This window comes from Rhipicephalus microplus, chromosome X, assembly GCF_043290135.1.
Source record: "Rhipicephalus microplus isolate Deutch F79 chromosome X, USDA_Rmic, whole genome shotgun sequence".
Classification (NCBI taxonomy): domain Eukaryota; kingdom Metazoa; phylum Arthropoda; class Arachnida; order Ixodida; family Ixodidae; genus Rhipicephalus; species Rhipicephalus microplus.
In genome coordinates this window covers 12,289,876-12,317,492 of record NC_134710.1, presented here as the reverse complement: position 1 = coordinate 12,317,492, position 27,617 = coordinate 12,289,876, and the positions used below count along the sequence as shown (strand labels likewise).

Sequence of the window (27,617 nt, the reverse complement as noted above, 5' to 3'; positions counted from 1 at the left end):
TTTACTCTGATGTGCAGACAACACTACGCGAATGGAGACATATTGAGCAGCACTTCCATAAGCTACGGTAGGGAGACGGCCACAGTGTGGTGTATTATCTAGTTTGGATTCAACAAACCAGCTGCAGAAAAGCGTCTGTAATAGCTGTAGCATCGCTTACGTCTTGTTCTTTATTTTTTAAATTCTTAGCTTTCAGCTTTAACATTTTAATGTTTTAACCACTCAAATTTTTCATATGTGAAGCAGTTTTTTAACTATCCTGTGCAATGCTGTTCCTCTGTCCGCACTGCTCCCCTCGCCGCAAGTGTTGGAGCGATGCCATGTAGCTCACACCCTTCTAGCAGTGCGTGATGACGTCTCTCTCTCTCGCCTGCCGCCCGCTCACTGGGTGCCACCTCTCTCTCACTTCATCCTCTCCATCACTCGCAACGCTAGAGTCCACTCCCCACGTGGGCATTATCCCATCTGCGCCGCCTCTTTCTATCTGTCGGCGAAAAGCCACGAGCTGGCGTGTGCACGCGATGCGTACGCCTCGAGGGTCTCGCGGTGCCGACAATGTGGACAGCGCGCCACTGCTTGCCGCGCGATCGCACGGACAGGTGGGACGCCCTCGCAGCATGCTTCGCGCTAGTGTGGCGTACCTTATCTGGCTGTCGCAGACGTTGCGAGGGTTAGCAAAGCCAATCACAGTCACGAATGGCGACATCAACACTGACAAAGCATGAGCCAGGGAAGCCAAACGCCAGCATCAGCAGTCGAAGACCAGCGACACCGACGAGGTGAGACTCAAGAGCACCGATCACGCTCGAGATTACAGATGACGCGCGGGTAACAGCGATGAGGTGGAAGCCAAGGAAGCCGAGTGCAAGCGTCTTCAACGCATCCCACCTACTTTGTCTTTGCGTTTCAAACAAACGTTTACTCAAGTAAACACTACACCGTGTTTCGCTTCAAACCATTTTTCCAGCGGCCGCATCGACACTCGTTTCAATCGGGTCAACGCCGTGTGCACCACTGCTGCTTTGCATCTTATCAGGGTTCCCTTCGAGGAGGTGGGCCCTTGGTTTTTTGTGTTTACCAGATAGAAAAACACTTCTTAAACACTGATGTGTGACCCTAGATATTCGTTTTGAAGCTAACTTGCATTGCTCCAAAACAGCATTATTCCTGCTCTCTGAGCTGCTCCACACGACTAAAGCCTGCTTCCACCTTTGTGTAAACGTTTAATGTTTCTATCAGCTACAAAGAGATGCCCAAGTATATTGAATTTCTGGACAAACCTCATGTGTATTTGTTTCAAATGAAGGGCAGTGAAATGAAAACTTTGTTTCTTTAATTTGCCTTGTTAGCTAATTGTTATGTTTGTAATTTTGGTAGGAATCTTTAATTCCTGATGCACCTGGCAAATAGTTCATTGTGTGATGTTTTTACAACCTTTTTAAAACATATTCTGTACATGGCTTTTACCGTGAAAAATGGTGTGCATTACATCGTAGATATCAGCTGGGGAATTTGGTAGTGTGCAACCACTGGGCCTTTTGGAACACAGAGCACCCTTCTCATCTCCTTTTTCTTTCTCAACACAAGCTCATACACTCTTGTTGTGATCATAGGGTGGTTGAATGCGTTGCAACAGGCTTACCATGCTGTTGCTACAAACTCAAATGCAGTCGAACCCTGCTACAACAAACGCCGCTTCACGAAATTTCCACTACAACCAAAAATTCACGATTCTCCGTCAACAGTCCATAAGAGTCAATGCATAAATATTGTTGCCACAACGAACACTTTTTTTTTTTTTTCTGCCGTCCTGCTTCAACGAAATTTCACGATGCAATTTCAGGCTCGGATATTTATTGCTATACAGAAAACCCAATCTTTAACATTTTGATGCACTTTCAGAACCTGAAAATACGCCAATGAAGTTTATAAAACACGCGTTGGCACCACCAGAAACCGCTGCTGTTCAGCAAGCATAGGCGCCGCCATTGCTTGATAGCGATGGCAATGATACTGCTCTGCCAGGCCCTGCTTTTGCCACTGGTTTGCTTTCGAGCCGCAGATGATCCGAAGCTAAAGCTCAGTCGCTCAGTTCATGGTTTCCTTCATGTAGCTGCTGGGTGCAACCGCATAGCAATGCTTTTTCCGATTCCAATGCTTATCATTTTATTTGAGCTTGGCCAGTGTGGTACCAAATCAGAGCGGCTGTTCATCCGTATTATCAACCAAATCGGCTAGCTGTTAGTGATGGATAACAGTCACTGCTTCATGATAACCTGCCCCCATCTAGGCGTTGTCAGATAAACTTTGACGGCGGACAGGACAGCGGTTGGTGTTAACGTGTTAATGCAACTGTTTGGTACGTTTACGAAAGCGGTTGTAAGCATTGTTTCAGCATCATCTTCACCATGGCCTTGCTATGCATGACTGTGAATCACATCATGACGCTGCTGGGGAAGAATAGGAAGCAGTGGACACTTTTTTGATTTTAAGAATAAACGTTCTTTTGTTTTGCTAGTTCAGATCAGCTATATTTTTTCGATTTTACTACGATGAAATTCTCGCTTCAACTAAAAATTTTCGGTGCCCGGTGAGTTTCGTTGTAGCAGGGTTCGACTGTAGCTCTGCTCCTGCAGCCTGCTTCGTGCATGAGCGCAACACACACCTTGCCTTGTGCTTATTTTTAATTCACTGCATGCAGTGCTGTCGTAATACGTTATTTCCCTTATTCCCAAGCTGGCAATAATTGCCACCTAATAAAGAATGTTGAAATTTTTTTGCTGTAATTTTGCAGTTGGCTTCCATAATTAAAAAAAGAGAAAAGATTGTCATCTTGCTTGCTCATCGAATCATTCTACGTACAATCTACTACTAACACGATAAATTAGACACGGGGTTCACGCCCATAGGTACACACAAGCGTATTGCATCTTTCGACGCATATAAAATAAAATACCACGATGCATTCAGTCATTGTGAACAAGGCACCTCTATCGGGTGCCAAAACGTCGATTCTGTTCTTTCGTGTTCTTTTTAATTGGCAAGTGTACATTTTGTTGAACCATGATCTTTTCTTGCCAGATGAATTTTCGTCAAACCTTAGACTACAATTTTGCAGTAGTGTATCACAATATTTTGATAATTAATGGTTATTTTGCATCTTACTTTTTATTATTATATTGTTGCACAAAACTTGTTACAGCTGTACAAAATTGTCATAATATTGTTACACGACATCGGCAACGAAAGAGCATCATAGACGACGAAGACGATAAAAGCGACTGTGCTCAAGTTTTTGTTGCTGCTATTCTTCCATCTTGGCTGCAGCTGCCTCTGACTCTCCCTGTATGTTTTGTAAATATATTTATATTATTCATTCTCTCACCCCCGTAATATTTGGTGGTGGTGCGGGGTACAACACGATATAACGGAGCTCCGCAGTGGCTGACGCTTGGATTTTTCCACCATGGCAAACCAGAGACCGACTCCCGCCGAGGCGACTACAACAACAACTGTTGTCCTTCCACAGCTAAAAGATCCTGGCACGTTCTGTGGCACGGATGATGTCGACATCGAGGAATGGTTGCCGTTGTACAAACGTACAAGTAAGAATTACCGCTGGGATGAAACTTATGTTACCCAATATCTTGTTCTACTTGAAAGGAACAGCAAAAGTGTGGTAACCACGAAGATGAAATTGGAAGCTGTGGGATGTGTGCAAAGAAAAGATGCGCGCCCTTTTCGGCAAGTCTGTGGGTAGAAAGGCAGCGGCCAAGAAGGAGTTGGCATCTCGTGCGCAAACGTCATCAGAGTCCTACGTGACTTACATACAGGACGTGCTTGCCCTTTGCCGAAAAGCGGACAACGGTATTGAAGAAACCGAAAAAGTAGCTCACATATTGAAAGGCATTGCAGATGATGCATTCAACTTTCTCATATGCAAGGTCTGCAACACGGTCGATGCCTTCATCATGGAGTGCCAGCGTTTTGAGGCCGCAAAAAGTCGACGTATCGCCCATAATTTCGCTCGACTACCAAACACAGCGGCAACCTGGTCGTGCAAAGACAGGCCTGCGCTATAGACGCCGTTAACTGCTGAGCATGTGACCAAGATCATCAGACGTGAACTTGAAGCTCTGTCGCCTGCGTCCACGTGCTCCCATGCCTGTGACTCTAGCCCTCAGATGGTGCCACTGGTACATGCCATTGTGCGACAAGAGCTTTCCAATGCTGGACTGGCCTCCGAGTGCACTACATCTCCCTCTCAGCCGATCAACCGTCATCGACCCCATGTTTCGTATGCCCAAGGCCAAAACCTTCCGGCGCGCCCTCGCAATCCAGCCTAGTGGAGGACTGCTGACGATCGCCCGATTTGTTTCAACAGCCACCGTATCGGATACGTGGCCCGCCATTGTAACACGCGGTGGTATTGGCATCAGGCATTCTATGGGTACCCCCATCGGCCAGAGAGGGATCATGGACGCTTTCAAACTTACTGGGAGTCACCTCAGGTCACCAGTGAAGACGTTCCTTCTATGCCGCCATATCGTCGTCGCTCTCCATCTCCGCATGCTCACCAGTCCCGTTCACCGCTCTCCCGTCGCCCATCGTCTGACCACCTGCCGCGGGAAAACTAGATGATGCAGCTCCCGGAGGTGATGCTGCATCGACCACTTGCCCGCCAAATTCTCTGACCATGCTGCCGACTCAACGCAACCTTATTGACGTTGAAGTAGATGACGCACCCGTTGTTGCACTGGTGGACACAGGGGCTCACATATCAGTGATGAATTCAGAACTTCGTTGCCGCCTTAGGAAAGTTTTAACGCCACCCACAGTGCCACTCATCCAGGTCGCCGACGGCGGCACATTTCCCGTGCTTGGAATGTGCTCCGCGCGTATAAGTGTGGCTGATCGCTCCACAACAGTGCTATTTGCTGTGCTCGAGAAATGTTCCCATGAACTTATCCTCGGCATGGACTTTTTATCCGCCCACTCTGCCCTTATTGATTGTGGAACCGGCATGCTTCAACTTGATTTACCGTGTTACCATGACGATCCAACACCAGCTCAACCCCGTCTGTGTTCTGCAGATCACGTTCGCCTAGCACCTCAAGCCGTTCCTTACGTGAACCTGAGATCTGTCCCTCCTGTTCCCAATGGTGACTATATGTTGACACCTATTGCTGACGTTCTGCTGGCCAAAAATGTTGCCGTGCCTCACACACTTTTGACAGTCACGGGAAATACAGCATCGCTTCCGATCCTAAACTTCAGCTGGTGCGCTCAAGTTATCCCAGATGGTATGACTTTGGCAAAAGTTTTTTTTATGATGCTGCCATTTCGGCGTTCGTTGCCAAATCTTCTTCATCCTCTGCTCCGTTTTTATCCTGGAAGAGCGCAGCGGATGCCACCATCGACAAGATGATCGCTCCGGACCTTCTTCCAGCGCAGACAGCTGACATCCGGCACCTGCTGAAATGCTACCGCGACATCTTTGATTTTGATGACCGCCCTTTGCGTCAGACACCCTTTGTAACTCATAGGATTAACACTGGAGACGCCAGCCCTATCCGACGACGTCCTTATCGCGTGTCTAATGCGGAGCGACAAGTTATCTAGCACGAAGTTGAAGAAAGGCTCACAAAAGACGTCATTGAACCTTCCTGCAGTCCATGGGCATCGCCGGTCGTGCTAGTCAAGAAGAAGGATGGCAGCTGGCGCTTCTGCGTAGACTACTGTCACTTAAACAAAGTAACACGTAAGGACGTGTATCCACTGCCGCGGATTGACGATGCTCTCGACTGCCTACATGGGTCTGCCTACTTTTCATCTATCGACTTGCGATCAGGATACTGGCAGATTTTTGTCGATCATCGAGACCGTGAGAAAACCGCATTCATCACACCGGATGGACTTTTCCAGTTCAAGGTTATGCCATTCGGATTGTGTAATGCGCCAGCTACATTTGAAAGAATGATGGATTCTCTCCTGCGTGGATACAAATGGACCACGTGCCTGTGCTATCTCGATGACGTCATCGTATTTTCACCTACATTCGAAAGCCACCTTAGCTGCCTAACGGCTGTTCTTGAGGTTTTCCGGAAAGCAGGACTTGAGCTCAACTCTTCCAAATGTCGCTTTGGCCGTCGGAAAATCACTGTGCTCGGCCACCTTGTCAGTGCTCGAGGCGTGCAACCAGATTCTGACAAAACTCGAGTTGTCAAAGATTTTCCCATACCACGTTCCGCAAAAGATGTACGGAGTTTTATCGGCCTTTGTTCTTACTTTCGACGTTTCGTGAAGAATTTTCCTGACATTGCTCGACCATTTACGGAGCTACTGAAAAAGGACATGCCTTTTTATTGGGGTACTGATCGAGCAACTGCTTTCAGCACCCTCACAACATTACTTACTTCTCCACCCATCTTGGCCCATTTCGACTCGTCAGCCCATATTGAAGTTCACACCGATGCCAGCGGACATGGAAATGGTGCTGTTCTCGCCCAGCGGCAACGAGGACAAGATCGCGTCATTGCTTATGCCAGTCGCCTCCTTTCTCCTTCAGAGAGCAAGTTTTCCATTACAGAGCGTGAGTGCCTCGCACTAGTCTGGGCAGTCGGAAAATTTCGACCATACTTGTTTGGCCACACCTTTTCGGTAATTACAGATCACCATGCCTTGTGCTGGCTGTCGTCCCTTAAAGATCCAACAGGACGACTTGGCCGTTGGGCCTTGAAACTACAAGAATACAGCTTCGACGTGGCATACAAATCTGGCCTAATGCACCAGGATGCCGACTGTCTATCCCGTCACCCCGTGGAACCACCTGGCCTTTCAGCACATGATTCTGACCCTTGTGTCTTCGCTGTCGGCTTTCGCCAACATACGCAAGGAACAGCTCAGCGATGTCCACTTGCGGTCTATCATGCAGTCTACGCTTGCCCCACGTAGACCCGTCGCTACACTTGTTCGTTCTACACGATGGCATGCTTTACCGACGCAACACCAGCGCCGAAGGACCAGAGCTACTACTCGTAGTTCCTACGACACTCCGTTCTGCTGTACTTGAACAGCTTCACGACGCCCCAACCGCGGGACATCTCGGGGTCACGCGCACGTACGATCGCGTGAGGCGTAGATTCTTTTGGCCAGGCCTTTACCGTTCTGTGCGCCGATACGTTGCTGCATGTGAGTCCGGCCAGCGCTCCAAACATTCCACCTTTCCACCAGCTGGTCCGCTCCAACCAATAGACATACCCACCGTTCCCTTCTACCGCGTCGGTCTTGATCTCGTTGGACCATTTCCTACTTCTCTCACTGGAAACAAGTGGATAGCCGTAGCCACTGATTACGCCACGAGATACGCTATCGCACAAGCGCTACCGACAAGCTGTGCCACTGACGTCGCGGACTTCTTGCTTCATGACGTAATTCTTCACCATGGCGCTCCTCGACAGCTGCTGACTGATCGTGGTCGCTCATTTCTTTCAAAAGTAGTAAGTGACATCGTTCGCTCGTGTTTGACGCGTCACAAGCTCACTACGGCCTATCACCTACAAACAAATGGTCTTACCGAGCGCCTAAATCGAACATTGACAACAATGCTCTCCATGTACGTTTCCAAAGATCACCTTGATTGGGATAGTACTTTGCCTTATGTGACATTCGCGTACAATTCGTCACGCCACGACACCGCTGGCTTCTCCCCCTTCTATTTATTGTTCGGCCGCCATCCAGCGTTACCCTTCGAGACTGTTCTCCCATCAACTACGCAAACGGTTAGAGAGCACGCCCGGGATGCCACTGCTCGGGCTCAAGTGGCCCGCCAAATCGCAAGGGAACATCTTTTTGGCTCGCAGCTCTCTCAGAAGCCCCGCTACGATAGCCATCACAGAGTAGTTTCCTACTCTACAGGTTTATTGGTCTTCTTCTGAACACCGTGCCGCCACGTTGGCCTCTCTTCAAAGCTTACCGATGTCACATACGAGATTGCTTCGTTGGACAGTCAATCATCATCGTCCGCACCCGCTACTGACGTCGTCCACGTGACCCGCCTCAAACCGTACATATCCGCATATGACCCTACTCTCCTTTAGGCACCGAGACGGCGCTATCAGCAGCGGGGGGTTATATGTTACACGACATCGGCAACGAAAGAGCATCATAGACGACGAAGAGGATGAAAGCGACCGTGCTCGTGTTGTTGTTGCTGCTGTTCTTCCGTCTTTGCTGCAGCTGCTTCTGACTCTCCATGTATATTTTGTAAATATATTTATTTCATTCATTCTCTTACTCCCGTAACAATACGTTCGAGCACAACTTATTAAATCATCGAATTCTGCATTTGAAATTTTGCTTACACTTCATCTGCGCTACCCCCACCCCTCCCTACATCTTCTGTAATTCCCAGCCCACAATTTAGGTTGTTTGGCTGTGTAGAAACATTTCAGCTGTTGTAGTTTTGGCATTGATCCTTATACGTACCTTTTGTGGGGTAGAATCGTGTGGCTTCCTAATTCACCTTGCCACTGTAAAATTTCAGCAGCAGGTTTTTCAAGGTCTGTATGCATGCAATGTTTTAACCATGTACACCAAGCAGTTCTTTTAAGATATTAATGCACTTTCAAGATGTATTTTTGAACAAGTGAGGTCAGAAAGCGTTTGATGAAATGCTATAGCTTTTTACCCAAAGTGTAAGGGTCTAAATTGAGCATGCTTGCGTGCAGGTGCAGCTGTTTGTGCAAGCGCGTTGTCCTCAAGATTTGCCTGGTATAACTGATGTTGACTGGGCCAAGTCTGACAAGCTGGTTGTGGCTACTTCTGATGGCTGCATACGTGTCATGGACATGGAAATGAAAAGCTGCTCATCACCCATTTCCAATCACCTGCAAACCAACCGTGAGTTGCTACTTTTTATGCAAGAAAAGTATACAAGTAAGTTTTATCTCAACTGCACAAAAGTGATTTGTGATAGGCCTTAATCAAAAATCAATGGGTAGAAATTAAGCATGAAATTTTTTGTGCTTGAAAATTTTCTTACAATGTGCAGTAGCAGAGAGCTGCAGTGGCGATTTTGACTAGGAAAAAAAAAAACGTCCCAGTCAAAAACTAAGAGCAGTATCAGCAGGATGTTTTATTTTTGTGCACATCCAACTATTTGGTTGACACATAACCAAAACATCTTATAATATTCAGCATCAGAACAAGTATGCTTTGAAGTAGGAAATGTAAAAAGAAACATTGTCAAGAAAACACAAAAGTAGTGGCAGTGTATTTATTGTACTAAAACAAGTCGTTTCGGTGCAGCACTTATTTAAGAAATAGTATGTACCATCATGACAAGTGAACGAGGGACAGCCGAGCAAGCGCAAGTGTCCCGATGCACCAACACCGAACATTATTTTCTTTCTGCCTGAGAGTGACACCTGCTGCCTATCAAAATGGTGCCGGTATTCGTTATTTCATATCCCCTCCAAAAAAAGCCATTTTGAGGACTTAGGGGCAGGAGACTACAATAGGGTCGTAATTAGGATTCAGCCAGTCTAGATGCACAGTCACACATCCACGAGGTCGTTGATCAGGAGACAGTGCTGGCGGCTCAGTGATAAGGTTATGGGTGGTGATGGCTGGATGACACGGTAAGGGCCGTGGTACTTCTGGAGAAGTTTCAATGATGGTGTGGAAAGGACCCAGAGCCACACAAGAAAACCAGAAATATAAGATGCTGGAGCCTTCAAGCCGTCGCAGTGATGTTTGAGGCTTTGTTGATCTTAGTGGTGAGGGATCGAGGAAACTGGCAACACTCTTCTGCATATTTAGCTGCTTGGGGAATGGTTGTCAACTCAGTTATGTCAAGAAAGCAGGGAACGATGTTGTCTAACGTGCAATAAGTCTCATTTCTGTAAAGTATAGAGACGGGGAATATCCTCTGGTTTTTGTAGTCGCAGTATTGTGCACGTTCATCACAAAGGTGAACACGGTCTAGGTTTGAGTGAGCAGAATCCAACCCACATTGACAGCATGTCACTCAATGTTCGGTTAAATCGTTCTGTCAGGCCATTAGTCTAATGATGGTATGCATTGGTGGTGCGGTGAATGATGTGACATTTTTTTAGAAGTGATTCGACGGCTTTGGACAGAAATATGTGCCCTCGTTCACTGAGCAGCTCATGGAGTGCGCCATCACGTAGAACAAGGTAATGTAAAATAAAAGAACCGACATCACTCGCCGATGCAGATGGCAGTTGGGAATTTTCTGCGTAGCGGATGAGATATCACTTGCAACAATTATATAGCGGTTTCCAGTAGGAGTGATGGCAGAGGTCCATACACACAAATGCTGACACTTTCAAAAGATAAGGTGGAGACTGCAGAGGAGCTGAAGAATGGGGAGGCGTATTCTTGTGCCATTTGCAAGCGAGACAGGAGTGCAGTTAGGGGTGGACAATGTGGTACATTCCGTGCCAATGGTAGCAAGCGGCGCAGGCTTGTGTACATTTTCAGTACTCTCACATGCGCTCAGTGTGAATTGGCGTGAAAGGAGGCGCATATACCTGATCAAAAATGTTGGAGAATGACCATGAGTCATTTGTGCCCTTTTTAAAGGTAATTTTGACAATACAGCAAACCATCTTGATTACGAAAGTGATGTATTTGTTGCCATAGTTCTCTAAAGGTGAGGTGTGGTGAACATCTACATAACAGATACATAAAAGAAGCAACCCAGGTATCTTTCTTTTGCTCCAGACGCATGTCGTGGACAGAGGGGGAAGATGTGTCGTAAAAGGATGCAGACGGGGACAAATCATCAGATGGAAGAGGTGACTGGGGCAGAGCATTGGCATCATAATGTTTACGTCCAGATCGGTAAACGACGTTGAAGTCCTACTCCCAGAGATGTAGTGCCCAACGGGCGAGTTGGCTGTATGGCCAGCAAAAAGCCAGCATAATGCGTGGTGACCTGCAACCACTCTAAATGGGCATTCGTAAAGGTAGTGTCAAAACTTTTCTATGACCCATATGATGGCTAGGCATCCCTTTTTGGTCACAGAATAATTGGTTTCAGTTCTAGTGAGTGCACGGTTGCTGTATGAGACGATTATTTTTGGAACATTGTTATGGCACTTTCCATATAATAAAGAAGATTTCTTCAGTGACCAAGTGACTATATTTTATGTAAAGGCCAAATTTATATGTCATGAAATTTCACTTTAAGGGGAGATGCGAGTCGAAAAATCGCGTTTTTAGCGAAATTTCTCGTATTTCTGATTTTTATTGCATTGTAATCTTCAAACCTTCTTCTTTCATCTGTGAAAATTTCAAAACTAAATTCGAACCGCAAAATGCAAAAAGATGTGTATGAAGGCATCGCGGTGGCTCAAAATTTCGTGAATTTGCGCCGATATTGGCCATCTTTGACTGCGCGCTGCTCCCCGTTGCAGTGCCGCCCGCCATCGCGATCGGTTGGGAAAGTTGCGTCCGGCCTTCTTCTTACAGCTCCGACGACCGCCAGTTTCGTACGTGGGCAAAAAAAAAAAAAAAACGAGGCCTTTTTATCACGTGGTTTGAGCGGTTTGAAACGCGCGGCACCCTAAGCTGCATCGCCATTGGCTACCGAGTCATTGTCAGCTGTGTTGGTGGCGGCCATCGGCATTTGGCCCGTCTGCTTTTCTGCGCGTCTACGCATATTTTTGCGATGACAAGCCCGAAAAAGTGCAACGTGAGACCGCAGAAGTTTCGAACGAAGCACAAGTTCAAGGGAAGGCGGTGTAAAGCGACCCGAACGACGGCGACGAACGAGAACGCGCCTACGTGTGCTAGGCCTGACGACGGCATCGACGAGTGCGCGAGCGACAGTGGCTGCGATGAAGGGACTGACGCTGCGCTTTCTTTCGTCAGTGCTTCGGAAAAGAAGCTCGGCTTCTTCGAAAAAGACGAAAGACAGCGCGATGAGGTTTGTGCAACGACAGTTTTGTGCGACACCCTCTGGCTGACGGCACTTGTGGCAGGTGCGGCATGCCCTGCTTGCGGTATTCAAAAACTTGCCGTTCGGGAGCCGGCAGAAAAGCGCAAGGGACTTTCGTCGCTCCTCGAACTTCATTGCGAAAACAGCGAATGCTCAGCGACTGTTCTTTCGTGCGCCTATGCGTCACTGCGTGTTACGGCGGACGGCAGCAGCCGAGTGAGCCAACGGTACGACAGTGGAAGCTCCCGAGATATTTTCGCTGTAAATGTGAAGGCGGTGGTGGCTGCACTCGCTGTCGGCATTGGGCATGAGCAATTGTCGAGATTTTGCTCCATTATTGGACTCCCAAAACCAATGCACCACCGAGGATTTTTTTCGATAGCAAAGAAGGTGCACACCGCTGCCATGGCAGCTGTGAGTGAAAACTTGCGCCGATCCAGAGAGTTGACGAAAGAAGTAGCAGGCGAAACTGATGTGGCTGTTATGTTCGACGGCACTTGGCTGAAGAGGGGCCACAAAAGCCACAACGGGATTGGCGCAGTTATCTCCTTAGATACTGGCCTCTGCTTAGACTTCAAGGTCATATCAAATTACTGCCTGACATGCAGTAGGCACAAGGATATGGGCCCAGACGAGGTGGCAGGCATCCATGGCCCAGTCTGTGAAAAAAATGCTGACTGTTCCTCCCATGCCATGGAAACGGAGGCTGCAATGCGCATTTGGCAGAGAACATTGACTTATGACACCCCACTGCATTTCATGACATTCTTGAGTGACGGTGACAGCAAAGCATATAGTGCAGTTGCAGAGTCAAAAGTCTATGTTGCTGTCAATATAGAAAAAGAAGACTGCACTAATCATGTGGCCAAGAGACTTGGCACCGCGCTACGGAAGCTGCATGTGCCATTACCACGAGGGCAGAAAATGAAAGAGCCAGCCATTCAGAAGCTCCAAACATACTATCAGATTGCCATAACAAGCAACAGGGGGAGTGTATGGGATATGTACACTGCAGTATGGGCTTCGTACTTCCACTCATGCTCTACTGACAGTGCTGGCAGCCACAAGTTTTGCCCTGCAAGAACAGAGTCGTGGTGCAAACATCATTGCGCTGAAGCACTTGGTGAACCTGCACCACGCCACACACCTCTCCTGACAAAAGCACAGGAATTGGCTGTTTTGCCCATTTATAAGCGGCTAACGGATGAGAAGCTCCTTGCTCGATGCATCAAAGGGAAAACCCAGAACGCATCGGAATCCCTGAACAGCAAAATTTGGCTACTTTGCGCCAAGACTAAGTTTGTCTCCCGAACGCTGAAGCACTTGGTGAACCTGCACCACGCCACACACCTCTCCTGACAAAAGCACAGGAATTGGCTGTTTTGCCCATTTATAAGCGGCTAACGGATGAGAAGCTCCTTGCTCGATGCATCAAAGGGAAAACCCAGAACGCATCGGAATCCCTGAACAGCAAAATTTGGCTACTTTGCACCAAGACTAAGTTTGTCTCCCGAACGGTTGTCGAGACTGCCGGAGCTATGGCGATCCTGTGGTTCAACAAGGGTCATGCTACTTTCGAGCACATCCTGGAAGAGCTGAACATACTGCCATCTAGAGATCTAGTTACTTTCAGTGATTCCCGCCATGCGAGGCGCATCAAGAGAATGTCCGAGCGTCTGACAGCAGAAGCAAGGGCCCACCGTCGTCGTGGAGTGAAAAGGGCACGGCTAGAAGAGAGTGCTCGCAAGGACCGTGAGGGCACAACCTATGCTGCAGGACACTTCTAGTAACTTGCAGTGCTTTTCAAAGTTCTGTTGAACATTATGGCCAAAGGTTATGCATTTCTAACAACTCTGTGATAAAAAAAAAAGGTCTCAAACTTTCAAATGCGTTTTTCTCCTTTTGCAGTTTTGTGTGATCTGTGCTTCTTATACACGCTAGTTCGTATACTTAGAATTGTCATACCTCTATGAAATTTTGCACATAGCATGATGAAGGCCCACAGAGTGCAAGTATCTATTCAGATTGTCAGTGCTGCTTGATTATGTTTTTCAAAAATTACATAACATTCAAAGCCCTTGGCAACTAGAGCCATAGTAAACGTTTCTATTTTATTATTGTATTTCACCTTTTTACACACAAAATTTATATAGTTTTTTGCACTCTACAGTTCCAAAGGATCATAGTCAGCTATATCTGCATGCTTTATCTCAAATTTTTATAGGTCATAATTGTTGCATAACAATGGCCATAATTTTGCAGTATCTGACCTACAGAAAGAAAACCAAGCAATCTACATGAAAATAAATGACATATTTGAAAAGAGGAGAAAAAACTCTATTAGCATGCCAATTTGTGTTAAATTCAGACTCTTACTAAAGAAAATCGTTTTTCGAGTAGCATCTCTCCTTAACAAACCAAGTTTCTGATTTTACCAAATTTATTATACCGAGGTTTTTGTTTCATTAACATGAGTGCAGGTAAGCTGCTGGCTCCTATTAGATTGAGATCTCAGCTGGCCTGGTTGGCTCTTTGCAGGTTTGCCATTCATTCCTCAGTTGCTACCACCCAAAGCTGCCCTGCAACTCAAGTCATTGCTCCAACACCCTGATATGGGCTTTGCTACAGTTGCTGCACCACTGTCTGAAGCTAGCCTGCAAGAGCGTTTACAGCAAGCTAGCTTCCAGTACAAGGTTCCGAGCAAGGCCGGCGTCATCGAGAGAAGTGCAGCTGTGGCCAGGTCTGAATGAATCTTAACTACTTGGTGATACTTGATATGTGGGGATTTAACGTACCAAAAACACCCTATGATTATGAGAGGTGCCGTAGTGGAGGGCTCTGGAAATTTCGACCATTTGGGGTTCTTTAATGTGCACCCAAATCTGAGCACACGGAATCTTAACTGCTTGACTAGGGCAATATTGTAAAGGGAAAGCGCTGGTATGTCCTATACGTGTTGCAGAATGGTTTTTAAAAAATTCAGCGTGTTCATACATTTCCTAACCTTTTAGAAGGAGCACTCAATGAAGAAGCAGTGTTTCTTCAAATAAGTTCCAAGTATTATTACACAGCACTAACTTTATGGTAAGATAAGAGAAACAAGATGTGCATACGCTATGCAAATTACCTTAAGCGCAACTTATTGATTGAAAAATTTTATATTCTAAAATATTTTCATTTTCCTACAACGCTTTCATAAAATTCACAATGAAAAAACTTGTGCAAGGGACAGCAGTGTGCAAAGTGGAGAAGAAATGAGCACACTTGCTTGCACATGCCTTCTCATAAATCATGCACCAAAGAACGCAACAAGATACTTGCAGTACTATGCATTATTATTCTCTATTTGCCAGAAGTAGATTTCTGTTGCATAAAACTTAAGCTTGGCAAAGCCTTTGCACATTATTATGAGCCCACTCACACACACAAAAAAAGCAGCACCCTCAAACAGACTCACTGGTGACAGAAATAGGGGATAGGCTATGATTTGATTTTTCATGCCCCTCCCGTGACGTCATGTCCTTGCCATGTTAGTGCAGCATATCTGTCATGGTGATCTAGTGATAATGGTGGTGCACTGCTGACCTGCAAGTCACAGAATCGAATCCTGGCCATGGTGCCCGCAGTATCGATAGAGACAAAAATGTTTGAGGTCCGTGTGCTTAAATGTAGGCTCATGTTAAAGAATAACAGATGGTCAAAATTTTCCTCTTATTATATTGTGGTTTTGGGACATTAAGCCCCAATAATTATTATGTTAGTACAGAGTAAGCACTAATCATTGTTGAAGTTGATGCATCATTGAAAAAGCGTCCATACACTCTTTTTTTTAGCAGTGCGCCTAGCTGTTGTTGTGAGCACTTGCCAATGAACCTTTTATTCGGCAGTGCTTTCTGGTGCAAGTAGGTACATAGTTGCATGATTATACAGTGAAACCTCATTAATACTAAACCTACTACACATTAATCTCCAGCTACAAATTCGCATCACCTGACGTGCACCATTCTCACCACCAAAGGAATAAGTACAGAGCCAAAGCAAATGTTGCCTGAAATGCCCACCGCAAAGCAATTTCTTTTGTTTTGCCAAAGTGCAGAAAAGATTCTGTCACTCTCGTGCATTCTTCTGATAACACGCAGGGGCGACGCCAAGGACCATTTCAAAACTACTTTGGGGTCTGGGATACGCCGCATGGTATAGTGACAGAATGAGCATAATCATCTGTCCAGGGTATATGTGTTCTGTGGTGTGCTTGTGAGCAAGAACTGACGCAGTTTTTTAAAACACGGTACGATCGCAGAGAGCCAAATCGTCTGCTGGCTAATTGCAGGCAGGGATCGCCTACTAGGCGCACATTTTGACTGCCAATCTGCTTGCTATAGCAAGTACAGATACGGTGAGTAGCCTGCTGGGTTAATTTTTTTTTTTTTTTTTATTTATTTTACCCTCAGGGCCAAATGGCATTACAGAGGGGGGTGGGTTATTTACAATAAAATATTGAATTTAACAAAAAAAGCAGTGAATACGGTTAAATCGTACAAATAAATTTGGAAGAGCACAATGTTTGTTAATATGCTGTATAATAATACATGTTAGGTAATACAACAACAAGCCTAAATATACAATGTTAGCTGTTGCAACAAAACACAAAAAAAAGAACTTATTACACAATGTTAGCTAAAGCATCACGGAACAAATTGTTATCAGTAATAGCAACAATGTCACCGGGAAGTCTGTTCCACTCCTTTGATGTGCGAGGCAAAAAAGAATTGAAAAAAGTTTTTGTGTTGCATGAAGGGATGCCTACTTTGTGATGGTGGTCAATGCGGTGGGAAATGTGCTGTGGGCGAAGTAGTAGTTGGGCATGCAAGATGGGATGATGGTAGATCTTGTGAAATAGAGTTAGACGGGAGACTTTTCTGCGAGATGCTAAGGAAGGAAGTGCAAGTGAAGTTTTCATGGTTGAAATGCTAGCGGTTCTGTTATAATTGGACAATATAAAACGAACGGAGTTATTCTGAACAAGTTCAAGGGAAGTTACCAGGTTATTATAGGTAGGGTCCCACACGGTTGTAGCATATTCTAGTTTAGAGCGTATTAGTGTTTTATAAAGTAGCAGTTTTAAACCATGTGGAGCGTTAAAAAAGTTACGTCGTAAATAGCCAAGCATGCGGTTAGCATTGATAATGATGTATTCAATATGAGTTGTCCAGTTGAGGTTAGTTGTTATGTGAACTCCAAGATACTTATAAGAGTTAACAGAATCCAAAGGAATGTTATTAAGATAGTAAATAGGTGAAGTAGTGCAACTTCTTGATACACGCATGATTTTACACTTTTTAATGTTTAGGTCCATTAGCCATTTATCACACCAGTTAGATATAGCGTTAAGGTCAGACTGCAATATATTAATGTCATTATCGGTAGTAATTTCTCGAAAAATAACACAGTCGTCAGCAAATAGATGAATTTTTGATGATACAACTGATGACAGGTCATTAATATAAATGAGAAACAACAAGGGACCTAAGACGGACCCTTGCGGAACGCCAGAATGAACTTCGCGAAATGGAGAATTATGACAGTTGGCAGTAACGAATTGTGATCTGTTAGTGAGAAAGCATTCAATCCACATTAGTAGGTTACCGTCAAGGTTTAGTTGGTGTAGTTTGTAAAGTAGAAGTCTATGGCAAACCTTGTCAAAAGCTTTTGAAAAATCTAAAAAAATACAGTCAGCATGGGATGATTTATCAAGGATCTGATGTAAGTGATGAGTGAATGATATTAGCTGTGTTTCACATGAATATGTTTTACGGAAGCCATGTTGTGCTGACGTGAAAAATGAATTTGATTCTAAAAAATTGACTATGTTTGTAAATATTATATGCTCGAGCATTTTACAACAAATACTGGTTAAAGAAATGGGACGATAATTATTCGAAGAGTGTTTATTACCAGATTTATGGAGTGGAACGACTTTTCCGATTTTCCATTGACTAGGAATAGTAGAAGTATCTAGTGACTGTTGAAAAATTTTAGTAACTATAATGGAACTATAAGCGCTAGTATTTTTTAAAAATTTTGTGTTAATACCATCATAACCAGGAGATAACGTGGCAATGAAGAGTTTTCTGCAAGCCATGCGCACTCCGTGATGCTCCAGCTGTTCTGGTTGAGGACAGAGATATGTTTGGGCTGGTGCTTAAGAAAAACGTGCGGTATTTTTACAGTGTACTAAAAGGGGGCAGTGGGATGAACGAGGCAGCCGCACCGCATCTCGGCTGATTCTCCGGTGGGTGACAGTAGCGACGGCACTGTAGTTCCATGGTACTGAAGATCTCAGGAGTGTCTGCATTGGTAGCGCGTGTGCCGTAGCTTGCCAAAGTGTGTAATTGCTCGTTTTTAGCACGTTTAATGTGTTTCTGAGTCTTTATCGGTGTATGCTCACCTACTAAGCACCACGGTGCACGAGTGAATATGCAGGTGTGCCAAAACTGTGTCGATACATTCACTGTTTCAAGAGCCTGCCGACCCACAAGAAAGAAAAAAAAAATGTCAACCGGACTTTGCATGGATCCACCTAGCTTCTCACTCGAAAGTGTGGCAGCATGGGCTACTTGGTATGGCATGACGATAGTTATAGCGCGAGAACAAAACGACGACAAAGAGACAAGAAGGAGTGTCTTTCGTGTCCTTCTTGTCTCTTTGTCGTCATTTTGTTCTCGCGCTATAACTATCGTCGTTCTCACTCAAGCAACGCTTTGAGCTGCGCTACATCAAAGGTGGCTACTGGTGAACTACAAAGAGAGGAGAAGTATCAAAACTGCGATTAAATCATACGCTCATTTTGTTGGCAGTCTCTACAATATCCACAGCATAGTGTTCCTCATATGAACTTGCATGCACTCGATTTTTTCACGAGAAAATCGAGTATAAGTAACATTGTCACAACATTTATATCAGTGACGACTCAGTTTTATCATGCCAGTTTTGCAGATGATAATAATTATTGCTTTCCGAAAGGCCTATTACATATTAAACACATTAAAAACAACACACAAACATATTAAAAAGTGCCGATTGTATATAAAGCCCGTCTGTTAATCTGAGTGAATTCATTGTAACCAGTTCTCATTTTGTACCGGTAGCTCAAATTGTGCTGCTTTCGAAACATTCTATTGGCGTAAGGCCATTGCAAGCCAGCAAATTTATGAAAATGTTGTGTATTATAAGCGTAGTTCTATTATTAAGTGTCAAAAGTGTAGGCAGGTAGTGGTGCATCTTGTTTTGAGAAATTTAACTTGTATATGTACAGAGTAAACACACACACACACGCACGCACACACACACACACACACACACACACACACACACACACACACACACACACACACACACACACACACAGAGAGAGAGAGAGATCCACAAGTGCACGCATTTAAGTAGCGCGTCACCGTCCCATTAACAATATCCATGAAATGCCCAGCTACTATTTTTAGGTGGTGCATTTCTTGTCCGACTACGTTAGACTTGAACTAGTTTTAAGATGCCATACTGTCGAAAAGGTAAAATATACAGTGTGCACTTGTACAGGGACATGCTATATTCAGCTTCGCCAACTGTAAACGTTCGGCGCAAGGCTACCCAGAATTTTCTTTTCTTTTTTTTCTTTTTTTTTTTTGAGGGGAAGGGGTTGTAGCAGGACAACTAACTTAGGCAATCAGTGGTCGCTGTGAATGCGTGTAAATATTTTATTATACCCTGAAAAGTTACATCACGAAAACATTTCATGGTGCAGGGAGTTCAGATTCCCTTCCTCTCCCCTCTTTAGTTATGGCTTCCTGGTACTGCGTGCGTTTGACACAGTATTTGTTTTTATTCAGTTTTTTAATTCGTTTTTTAGTGGAAGCTAGCACAGCTAATTTTCTCTATATCGGTTCAGTCTTTCTGAATATTTTAGATGCCTAACCAACGAAGAAAGAGTTAAGGCAGAAGAAATCAGTATAAGACACGCCCTTTCTGAATTATTTTCGATCTCTCGCAAGAGCTTTAATGGAGCTCAAATTCAGTAGGCTGGCGTGTCTTATTTCTAAGGCTATGACATCATGTGCTAGACATGAATAATGGGCAGGCACGAAGAAATCTACATCAAGAAAGCACTATGGAGGAGCTGAAGCGCATAGCAGTTCCTGCATGCGGTGCGCGGCTCTTCGAGTAATATTTAACTGCAGCGCCGTTGCTGCAGGCAATGCGGAAAGGATCAGGCGGCGACGCACGGTCACACCACTCAAAACTTCTTGTACACTCTAGTATAGTTACAACCATAGGCATGCGCACGCCTATGGTTGTCATCTGTAGGGGGGGGGGTGAAAATTCAGCCCAGTACATTGACATAATAGAGGAAGCACTGTGATCACCCCCCCCCCCTTGTGAAGAATAACCCTGCACACGCCTATGGTTACAGCAGTGCTTGCACATGTTAGCATCAATACAGCATGGTTTCTCGATGCCCATGACCTGCAACGCTAAACTCCGGGACAGTGAGCCGCTTTGCGTTTCTGCAAAGTGGTTCACGCTTGAACACGGACCCACAACGAGGCAGCAGAGATCAGCGGCCTAGCGCGTTCAAGTAGTTGCCTGTCGAAAGCGTGCCTGAGTAGATAACTGGAGATGGTTACTGTGACAAGTCTTTTCCTAGGCACAAAGTCATACCGGCGTTTTTGTCAGTGGTTGCCACCTTCCTTCATTTTATCTTTATCATTACCCGCAAGGGCATCTCCGCAATTGTGCAGAACTCTGAATACTTGATCCGCCGACGTTCGCACTTGTAAAATGATGAAAGGCTGCTTGCGGTACATTGTGGCATCTGCAAGTTCAGCGGGGCACTAAACCTTTACGGCACAAAATGTCATCGCGGTACGGAGTTGGTACGCAATAAACGGTAGGCATCAGAAAACCACTACGGCTTAAGTGGTCCATAAATGCATTAGTCTCTATGAGACTCAGTCAGGGACTCATTGCAACTACATTTTAACCGTTAGTATGTTTAAAGCGGGTACATACTATTGAGGTTTGCCTGTAGAAAGGTTTTAACCTGAGCTTGTTGGCACTGCTTCATTAAGGGGGAAGGCTATCCGGAAACCGAACTTTTTCATTTTTTAAGATATCTTCAAGAAACTTTCAGGGTATGCTCACTACATTAAATCTTGAAAAACTGCAAGGTTTCATGAAATTGTATTCAGGGATTCTAGGAGTTACTGAGGTCTAACTGGGTGGTTCACTTGTGTGCCTAGGAAAAGCTGGAATAAATCTGAGGACATACCGGAAGGCTGAAATTTTTTGTGGTCATCCCTGGAGAGATATCCTAAGGCGCTAAAGAGCCGTATTTTTCAATATCCCCTCCAAAAAAATTTTATGCAACTTTGAATTTGATGTAGCCAGTAAGTATGATATTTATCAAAAAATAATTGTTTATTAATAATTAATGGCACCAATTTTTAAAAAAAAGCTTGTTACACCCTGACAAGATCACCCAGGAGCAGAATAAGAGAAACGGCAAGCAAATCTGATAAGCAGTTCTTGAGAAATCCCTTTCCTCAGCACCACAACTAGCTAAAAATTTCATTTTGAGATGGATGGATGGAAAGTCGTTTATTAAAAAAAAAAGAAAAAAGAAGGGGAGGCACAGGACCTCTGTGGGGATAAGCAGGACTTTCTAACTACACTATTAGTTCAGTGTCACGGGTTTTATGCTTATTGTTTTCACCATTACTGGTACTGAGGCGGTATAGGGTCAGTACTGTGGTTTGTCAGACCCCCTAAACCACTCTGATCAGGCCGCTCTGACTTCCATATTAGGCAAATAATAACTGTGTGTCCGGGTTCGTAAAGAGCGCTTCACGATAATTTGTCGTTTGTAAAGCTTGTATGGCCATTCGCCCTTTTTCAATTGCGAAACACTGCCACAGTAAGTGGTGAAGGTCTGCGCGGCAGCGCCGCCCGCAGTGATTGCACGTCACTGTCGCAATGTCCGGTAGTCGCCATTTTGCTAAAGAGTATGGTGTGTATGCCGAATTCGCGTAGACCTTATTAATGAAGACTTCTTGGAAGCCTGAAAGCATACATTTGCTGGAAAATAGGACTGGTGGGGTAACCTGCGGATGTTTCCAGGCGGATGTGGTGTCGAGTGTTGGCTTCACGGATGACGTCTTGCAGAGGGGGCAAGCCCCCTGCGCTTTTAAGGGCGGATATCTTAGTGTGTTTAGGGAGCCTCGTGATGGTACGGAGAGTAGCTCGATGAAGGCGTTCCAAATTTTGGATGTTCGTTAGAGAGAATGTGTATATGGGTGTGCCGTTTGATTGTATAGTGTGTGATCCAATATGGTGTGAGATACACATTTTCGGGTTGGTGCGATTCTTGCCGTCTATGCTTATAAGTTCTGTCTTATGTGGAGCCAGCTGCAGGCCTACTTCCTTAAGAGTGGACTCTAAACTAAGGAGGGCTGCCTGCAGCTCGGTCTGCATTGATTCTTTGTCAGAATAATCCACTGCCTCTGTCCTTATAGTAATATCATTGGCATAGATGGCGAATCTAGCCAAGGTGTCCCATTCAAGGTTTTCTGCTACCCTGCTCATGGCCAGATTAAACAGCGTCAGTCCTAAAATAGATCCCTGTGGAACACCTCTGTTTAAGTAGTAAGTCTTTGGGCTCCATCCAGGTGGTGCACCGCTTAAACGAATGGGCCGAGTGGCAAGGAAATTTTTAATTCATGTCTGCGCACGCTGACTTGGGTAGCGCTTAGCTAGTTCTTCAAGAATAGCGTTATGGTGAAAATTATTGAATGCTTTCTGCATGTCGACGGCCAGCAAGTAGTCAGGTAACATCTTCGTTGAGGTACGATTGATAACGCGCCGTGGCAGCCAAAGGCAGTCATGGGTGCCGAGGTTAAGACGACAACTCGCCTGGGCTGGATGGTATCCCGGCCAGGTTATCTCGAGGTAATGGGACATGCATGTGCGAATCATGCGTTCAATGAGCTTACATAAAGTAGACGTTAAAGATATTAGCCGGAGGTTCTTGCAGAGGGTCTTCTCTTTTTTTTCATGTTTCGGAATAGGATAAATGAGAGACAGCTTAAGGTTCTCTGGAACATTTCCTGAGGCCTAGAGGTCATTGATTACCGCCAAAAGTTCGTCCTGGGCTTCATCTCCGAGGTTGTGGAGTTCTTGCCATGTGATTCGGTCGTGGCCAGGCGCCGATCGAGGAAGCCCGTGTTTGATGGCTGCTAGCATTTCTTCCATGCTAAATGGGTGATATAGATCCGGATCAGGTTGCGTTAACTTATGGTGCAGGCTTTCGGAGATGTAGGCGGAGTGAGTGAAGCGTGAGGAAAGAAAGTGGTAATAACTTCGTCTTCCACAACTGATGAGGAATAGCTCGGCCAGAGGAAAGTTGGCCTTTCCTTTCCCGCTGAGGCTAGGAAAATGTGCCATAGACCTTGGAGGCCCGGTGCACGGCCAAGGCATTCGCAAGTGGATTGCCAGGCTTCACTTTGAAGTTGGAGCTGATATTCATTGATAAGTTTAAGTTGGCGCTTAATTTTCATGAGGTCAGAGTGTCGTTTGCCGTGCGAGCGGTATCTTCTGACTAAATAGTCTGCAGTTTTCCATAAATTGCCTAAATGGTTATCCATCGGTTGAGTATGGTCTTCGCATGGCACTGTTTCGTGTGCCAGCTCACATGCTGTTGAACAATGTCCAGAAGGCCCTCAACTGCTGAGAAGAATTCAGTAACATTACTACGAAAAGTATTCCAATTAGTCATCGTTGTTGTTGTTTTGATCCGGAGGCGTTTTAGATGAAGTGCGACGAATATCAGGAGATACCACTGCCCCATGACTGGCTGGAGACTGTCCAGTGCCGTACAAATTGGGGGCTAGCGAGGGTAAGATCTGAGGTCGTGTCTTTCTGCGCTCTATGTAGTCCTATTCTTGTAGGGGTGTCGGGGACGTTATAAATTTCTACAGAAGAGAGTTCAATAGCATCATAAAGATATTTTCCGTGTTTTTTCGTCTTTCGGGCACCCCCGGCAGAGTGATGAGCATTAAAATTACCTCCAATGAGCAGAGGGAGGTTCTTAGATGCTTGCCTTAGCGTCTCCAGCCATGTGTATGGTCGAACTGAAATATTTCCTGGGTGAAAATACGCAGAAACAGCCACGAAGGGCTTTTGGCCAGGAGGACAAATTTTAACAGCTACTATTTCGCGAGCATTAGAACTGAGATCAGGCATGTCTAATTGAGTGGCAGGGCAGTCATTACGCACCAGAAGCGCTGCCTGGCCTTTGGGAAGCTGCCGCTTATGTTTTATGGTTGGTGTCTGAAAAGCACGGTAACCAGGTAGCGAGCACGTGCCGCGCGTCTCTTGAGAAGAAGGAACAGGGAGCGATGCCTTTGAACATAATTATGTATAGTGGAGCACGTTTGGTTAAAACTACGACAATTCCACTGGACCCCCTGAGCGAAAGAGCTCATGAGGAAGCCCCTGGTTTGCGGCGCTTATTGTCATCAGCGAGGACATTGCGCTGCAGTTCATCAAACATATTTTGAAACCGAGTTTGCATGGTATCAAGGGCTTGTGTTAGAGTGTTAACCATCTCCGACCGAATCGAATACTCCAGCCTACTATGAAAACGACCACGGCATGCAGAAGCGTTCCAGTGAACTCAAACGATTTCCCAACGCTATCTGACGAAAGATTCTTGAGCCCATTCTTGTCGCAGAAGCCAAATAATGTGAGAATAGGCGGAGTCTTTGTCTGTGACGGGTTTAGAACGACGTGTCGGAGAACGGCTCTTTCTTTTATTTCGAGACCGACTGCAGCTTGGCGTTGGGGACCGATTCCCTTTCTTTTGGTCCAGCATGAGGTCGCGAAGTCTCTGATTTTCCTGCCATAATTCCTGTACTTCTTGGTGAAGGCTGTTGATAAGCTGAGTCAAATCGGAAGAAGCGGCTGTTTAAACCCTGGTTACTTTCCGAGGCGTTGGAGGGGTAGGCTGTGTGGCAGATGTCGTAGATGATGAATCATTAGTGTTGCGAGGAAGGGCTGATTCAGATATATTTCGTTCAGGACAATGAGGGCTGAGTGAAATGTGTGTGGACGCTCCACAAGCCACGCAATGAGGAAACTGCTTACTGTTTGGGTCGACCTCATGCGGAGCTGGGCCACAGTCATGGCATACTGGCGGGAAGGAACAGTATTTGGCAACATGGCCCAAACGATGACAGTTGTAGTATGAGACCGGGCGAGGCCGATATTCGTGAACACAGATAACTTCATATTCAAACACCAAGCATTTCTGTAAGGAGTCTGTATCAAATGTCAAAAGCAGCAGCTGTGTTTTACCGAACATGTGCACATAGGTGATTGTTGGCTGTTCACAGCACAGATGCGCTTTGATGTACTCAATTGTTAGGCCGGGTCTGATCTTTATTACCTCATGAGAGCTGCCGACTGCGTGTGGCTGAAGAGGCGATGTGTCGACAACAATTACTCGCATGCTATCATTGACTGTTGCCACTAAGCCCGAGAGTGTACATAGTTTGCGAAAATGACCTTCGTCACGAAGTGTGATCCGTACGCAGTTACTGGTTATGTCAAAGCGGAGAATTGACATTTCTGCAATAAAGGTTGACAGAGCGCTTTGCTCTATGGCATCTGTATGGGCTTGTTTCGGAATGTCTGTCATATGCACTTTGTTTAGCGGCCTGATCAAAACAGTATGGCGAGGCCGACTCACCTGTTCGGTGACACTTGGCGTCGGTAGTACAAGGGGTTATTCTTTTGTACCCCGTTGTCGAGAAGTTCGGTGGTGCCGGTAGAAGAGCCCGCTGCCGTGTTGTGCACACGAGGTCCGGTAGACAATTCTGATGACAACGTAGACTGCGTTGCACCATTATCTCATTTTCGTCAGATAGCGTTGGGAAATCGCTTGAGTTGGAACGCTTGAGCATACCGTGGTCGTTTTCATAATAGGAGTCTTGAGATTCTGAGTGAAACGCGCCGGGCATAACAGGTTCACCAGGCACGGCACGGTCGCGCGAACGCGGTGCAAACGCAGTGCGAACGCAGCCGCTGGCAGCTATGCCCTAGGCCAGTCCGAAGCTTAGGGTGGTCAGTTCACAAAACACAGAGAAAAAGAGAAAAAGGTTCTCCAAAAGCGCTGTCTGTGCCACACAGACTCACCGTGTAACTGGCATTCATTTCTGCGGCAACGAACCGTGGTGTATCAGCTGAAAAAACTAGTCAAACTGCCAAGAAAACAAGGAGCCGAGGTCAGGCACGTCTGCCATCGTGGGCGCTCAGCAGCGCCCCCCTCTCATTTTGAGAAAACGGGCTTTGAAAGTTCAGCACATGTGTTTTCCTCAAAAAGCTCCAGCAGAGTAGCTTGAAGTGTCCTTGTGCTTTTTTTTCTTCTTTTGTCTTTCCTCCATGTTCTCTAAGTGCCGTTCAGAATTTTTTTCAGACGTAGGGCATCTTTTTGAAGAGCCGGCTGCATCAGTTGAAATTTTTTCTGCATCGCTGGCGTAGATTCAAGTTCAGCGCGAACGGCGTCTGGACGTCTCGAAATCGCACCGATTTCTTCCTTAGTTAAGAAATGCGTCCTTAGATGATGAGTCAACGGCCCATGCACGCTATTAGCCCCAATGCAGACGAAGTGCTGGGTCTGGCGATCTTAGCAATACTCGGTGTCAAGCTCGTCGGTACCAATTCAGAGCACGTGCTGGTTCCGGCGATGGCGGATACGCTTGATGCATTCGCGGTTCCAGGTACACACGATTTGTCGGATTCTGGACTGGTGGCAGCACAGTTTCACCGGTGCAAGCATATATGCACTGGGTCTTTGCAGCAGAAAAGTGGAATTTCTATTCTCGTGGAATCCGCATTACGCTTTTCCGCGCTCCGAACTAGCACACTGTCTTCGGCTTCGTTGCCGGCATCACGCACAGCAACAAAAATAAAGGGCACAGAACTTGTGCAAAAAGAAAAAAAAAGAAGAGAAACTGATCTAAACTACAGCGCAAGGCAAAAAGCGGCCTGTAAGCAAACGTCTATCGAAGCGGACAGAGCAGAGAGCTACAGCGAGACGAGGGTGCCGAACGTGATATCGCCAAAAGGGACCCCCCCCCCCCCCCCCCCCCGTTTCCAGTGCAGCAGCCAATGGCTGCCGCGCTTTCGCCCGCGAGATATAAATGAGCTGCTCTGGCCAATGAGCGCTCCGCATCGCATCCTGTAGAAACACGAATTGCATCTCAACCGCACTGTTGATGCCATTTTGAAAGGCAGCAAACGAGAGAGAAAGAATTCACAGTCAAAACAAGACCAAGATGGCGCGGGGCAGCCGCATGGTCTTGGAATGGCGCACGAGCGAAGTTTGGTTTGATTTTGGCTTTTGCGCGTGTTTTGGGCGCTGCGGCGGCCTCGAAAATAGCATCTTTTTTGCACTTATGGGGTTGAATTAGGCACTGATATTTACAGAATAGGTAGTTTATGTGACATACAAACCATTAAATATGGTTTTTCAAAAATACTTTTTTGCGATTTTTCAGTTTTCAAGGGCCACGTCCCCCTTAAATAAAACAGTGCAACA

The 27,617-nt window shown here is 45.8% G+C and overlaps 1 protein-coding gene across 1 annotated transcript in view; it reads left to right on the top strand.

Moving 5' to 3' along the window:
- Window positions 1–27,617, top strand: part of LOC119175662 (WD repeat-containing protein 11) — a 243,095-nt gene that overhangs the window by 155,631 nt on the left and 59,847 nt on the right. Inside the window, exons 18-19 of the mRNA XM_037426591.2 lie at window positions 8,730–8,901; window positions 14,507–14,708. Of these exons, the coding sequence (XP_037282488.2) occupies window positions 8,730–8,901; window positions 14,507–14,708 (374 nt within the window). The remainder of the gene's footprint in view (window positions 1–8,729; window positions 8,902–14,506; window positions 14,709–27,617) is intronic.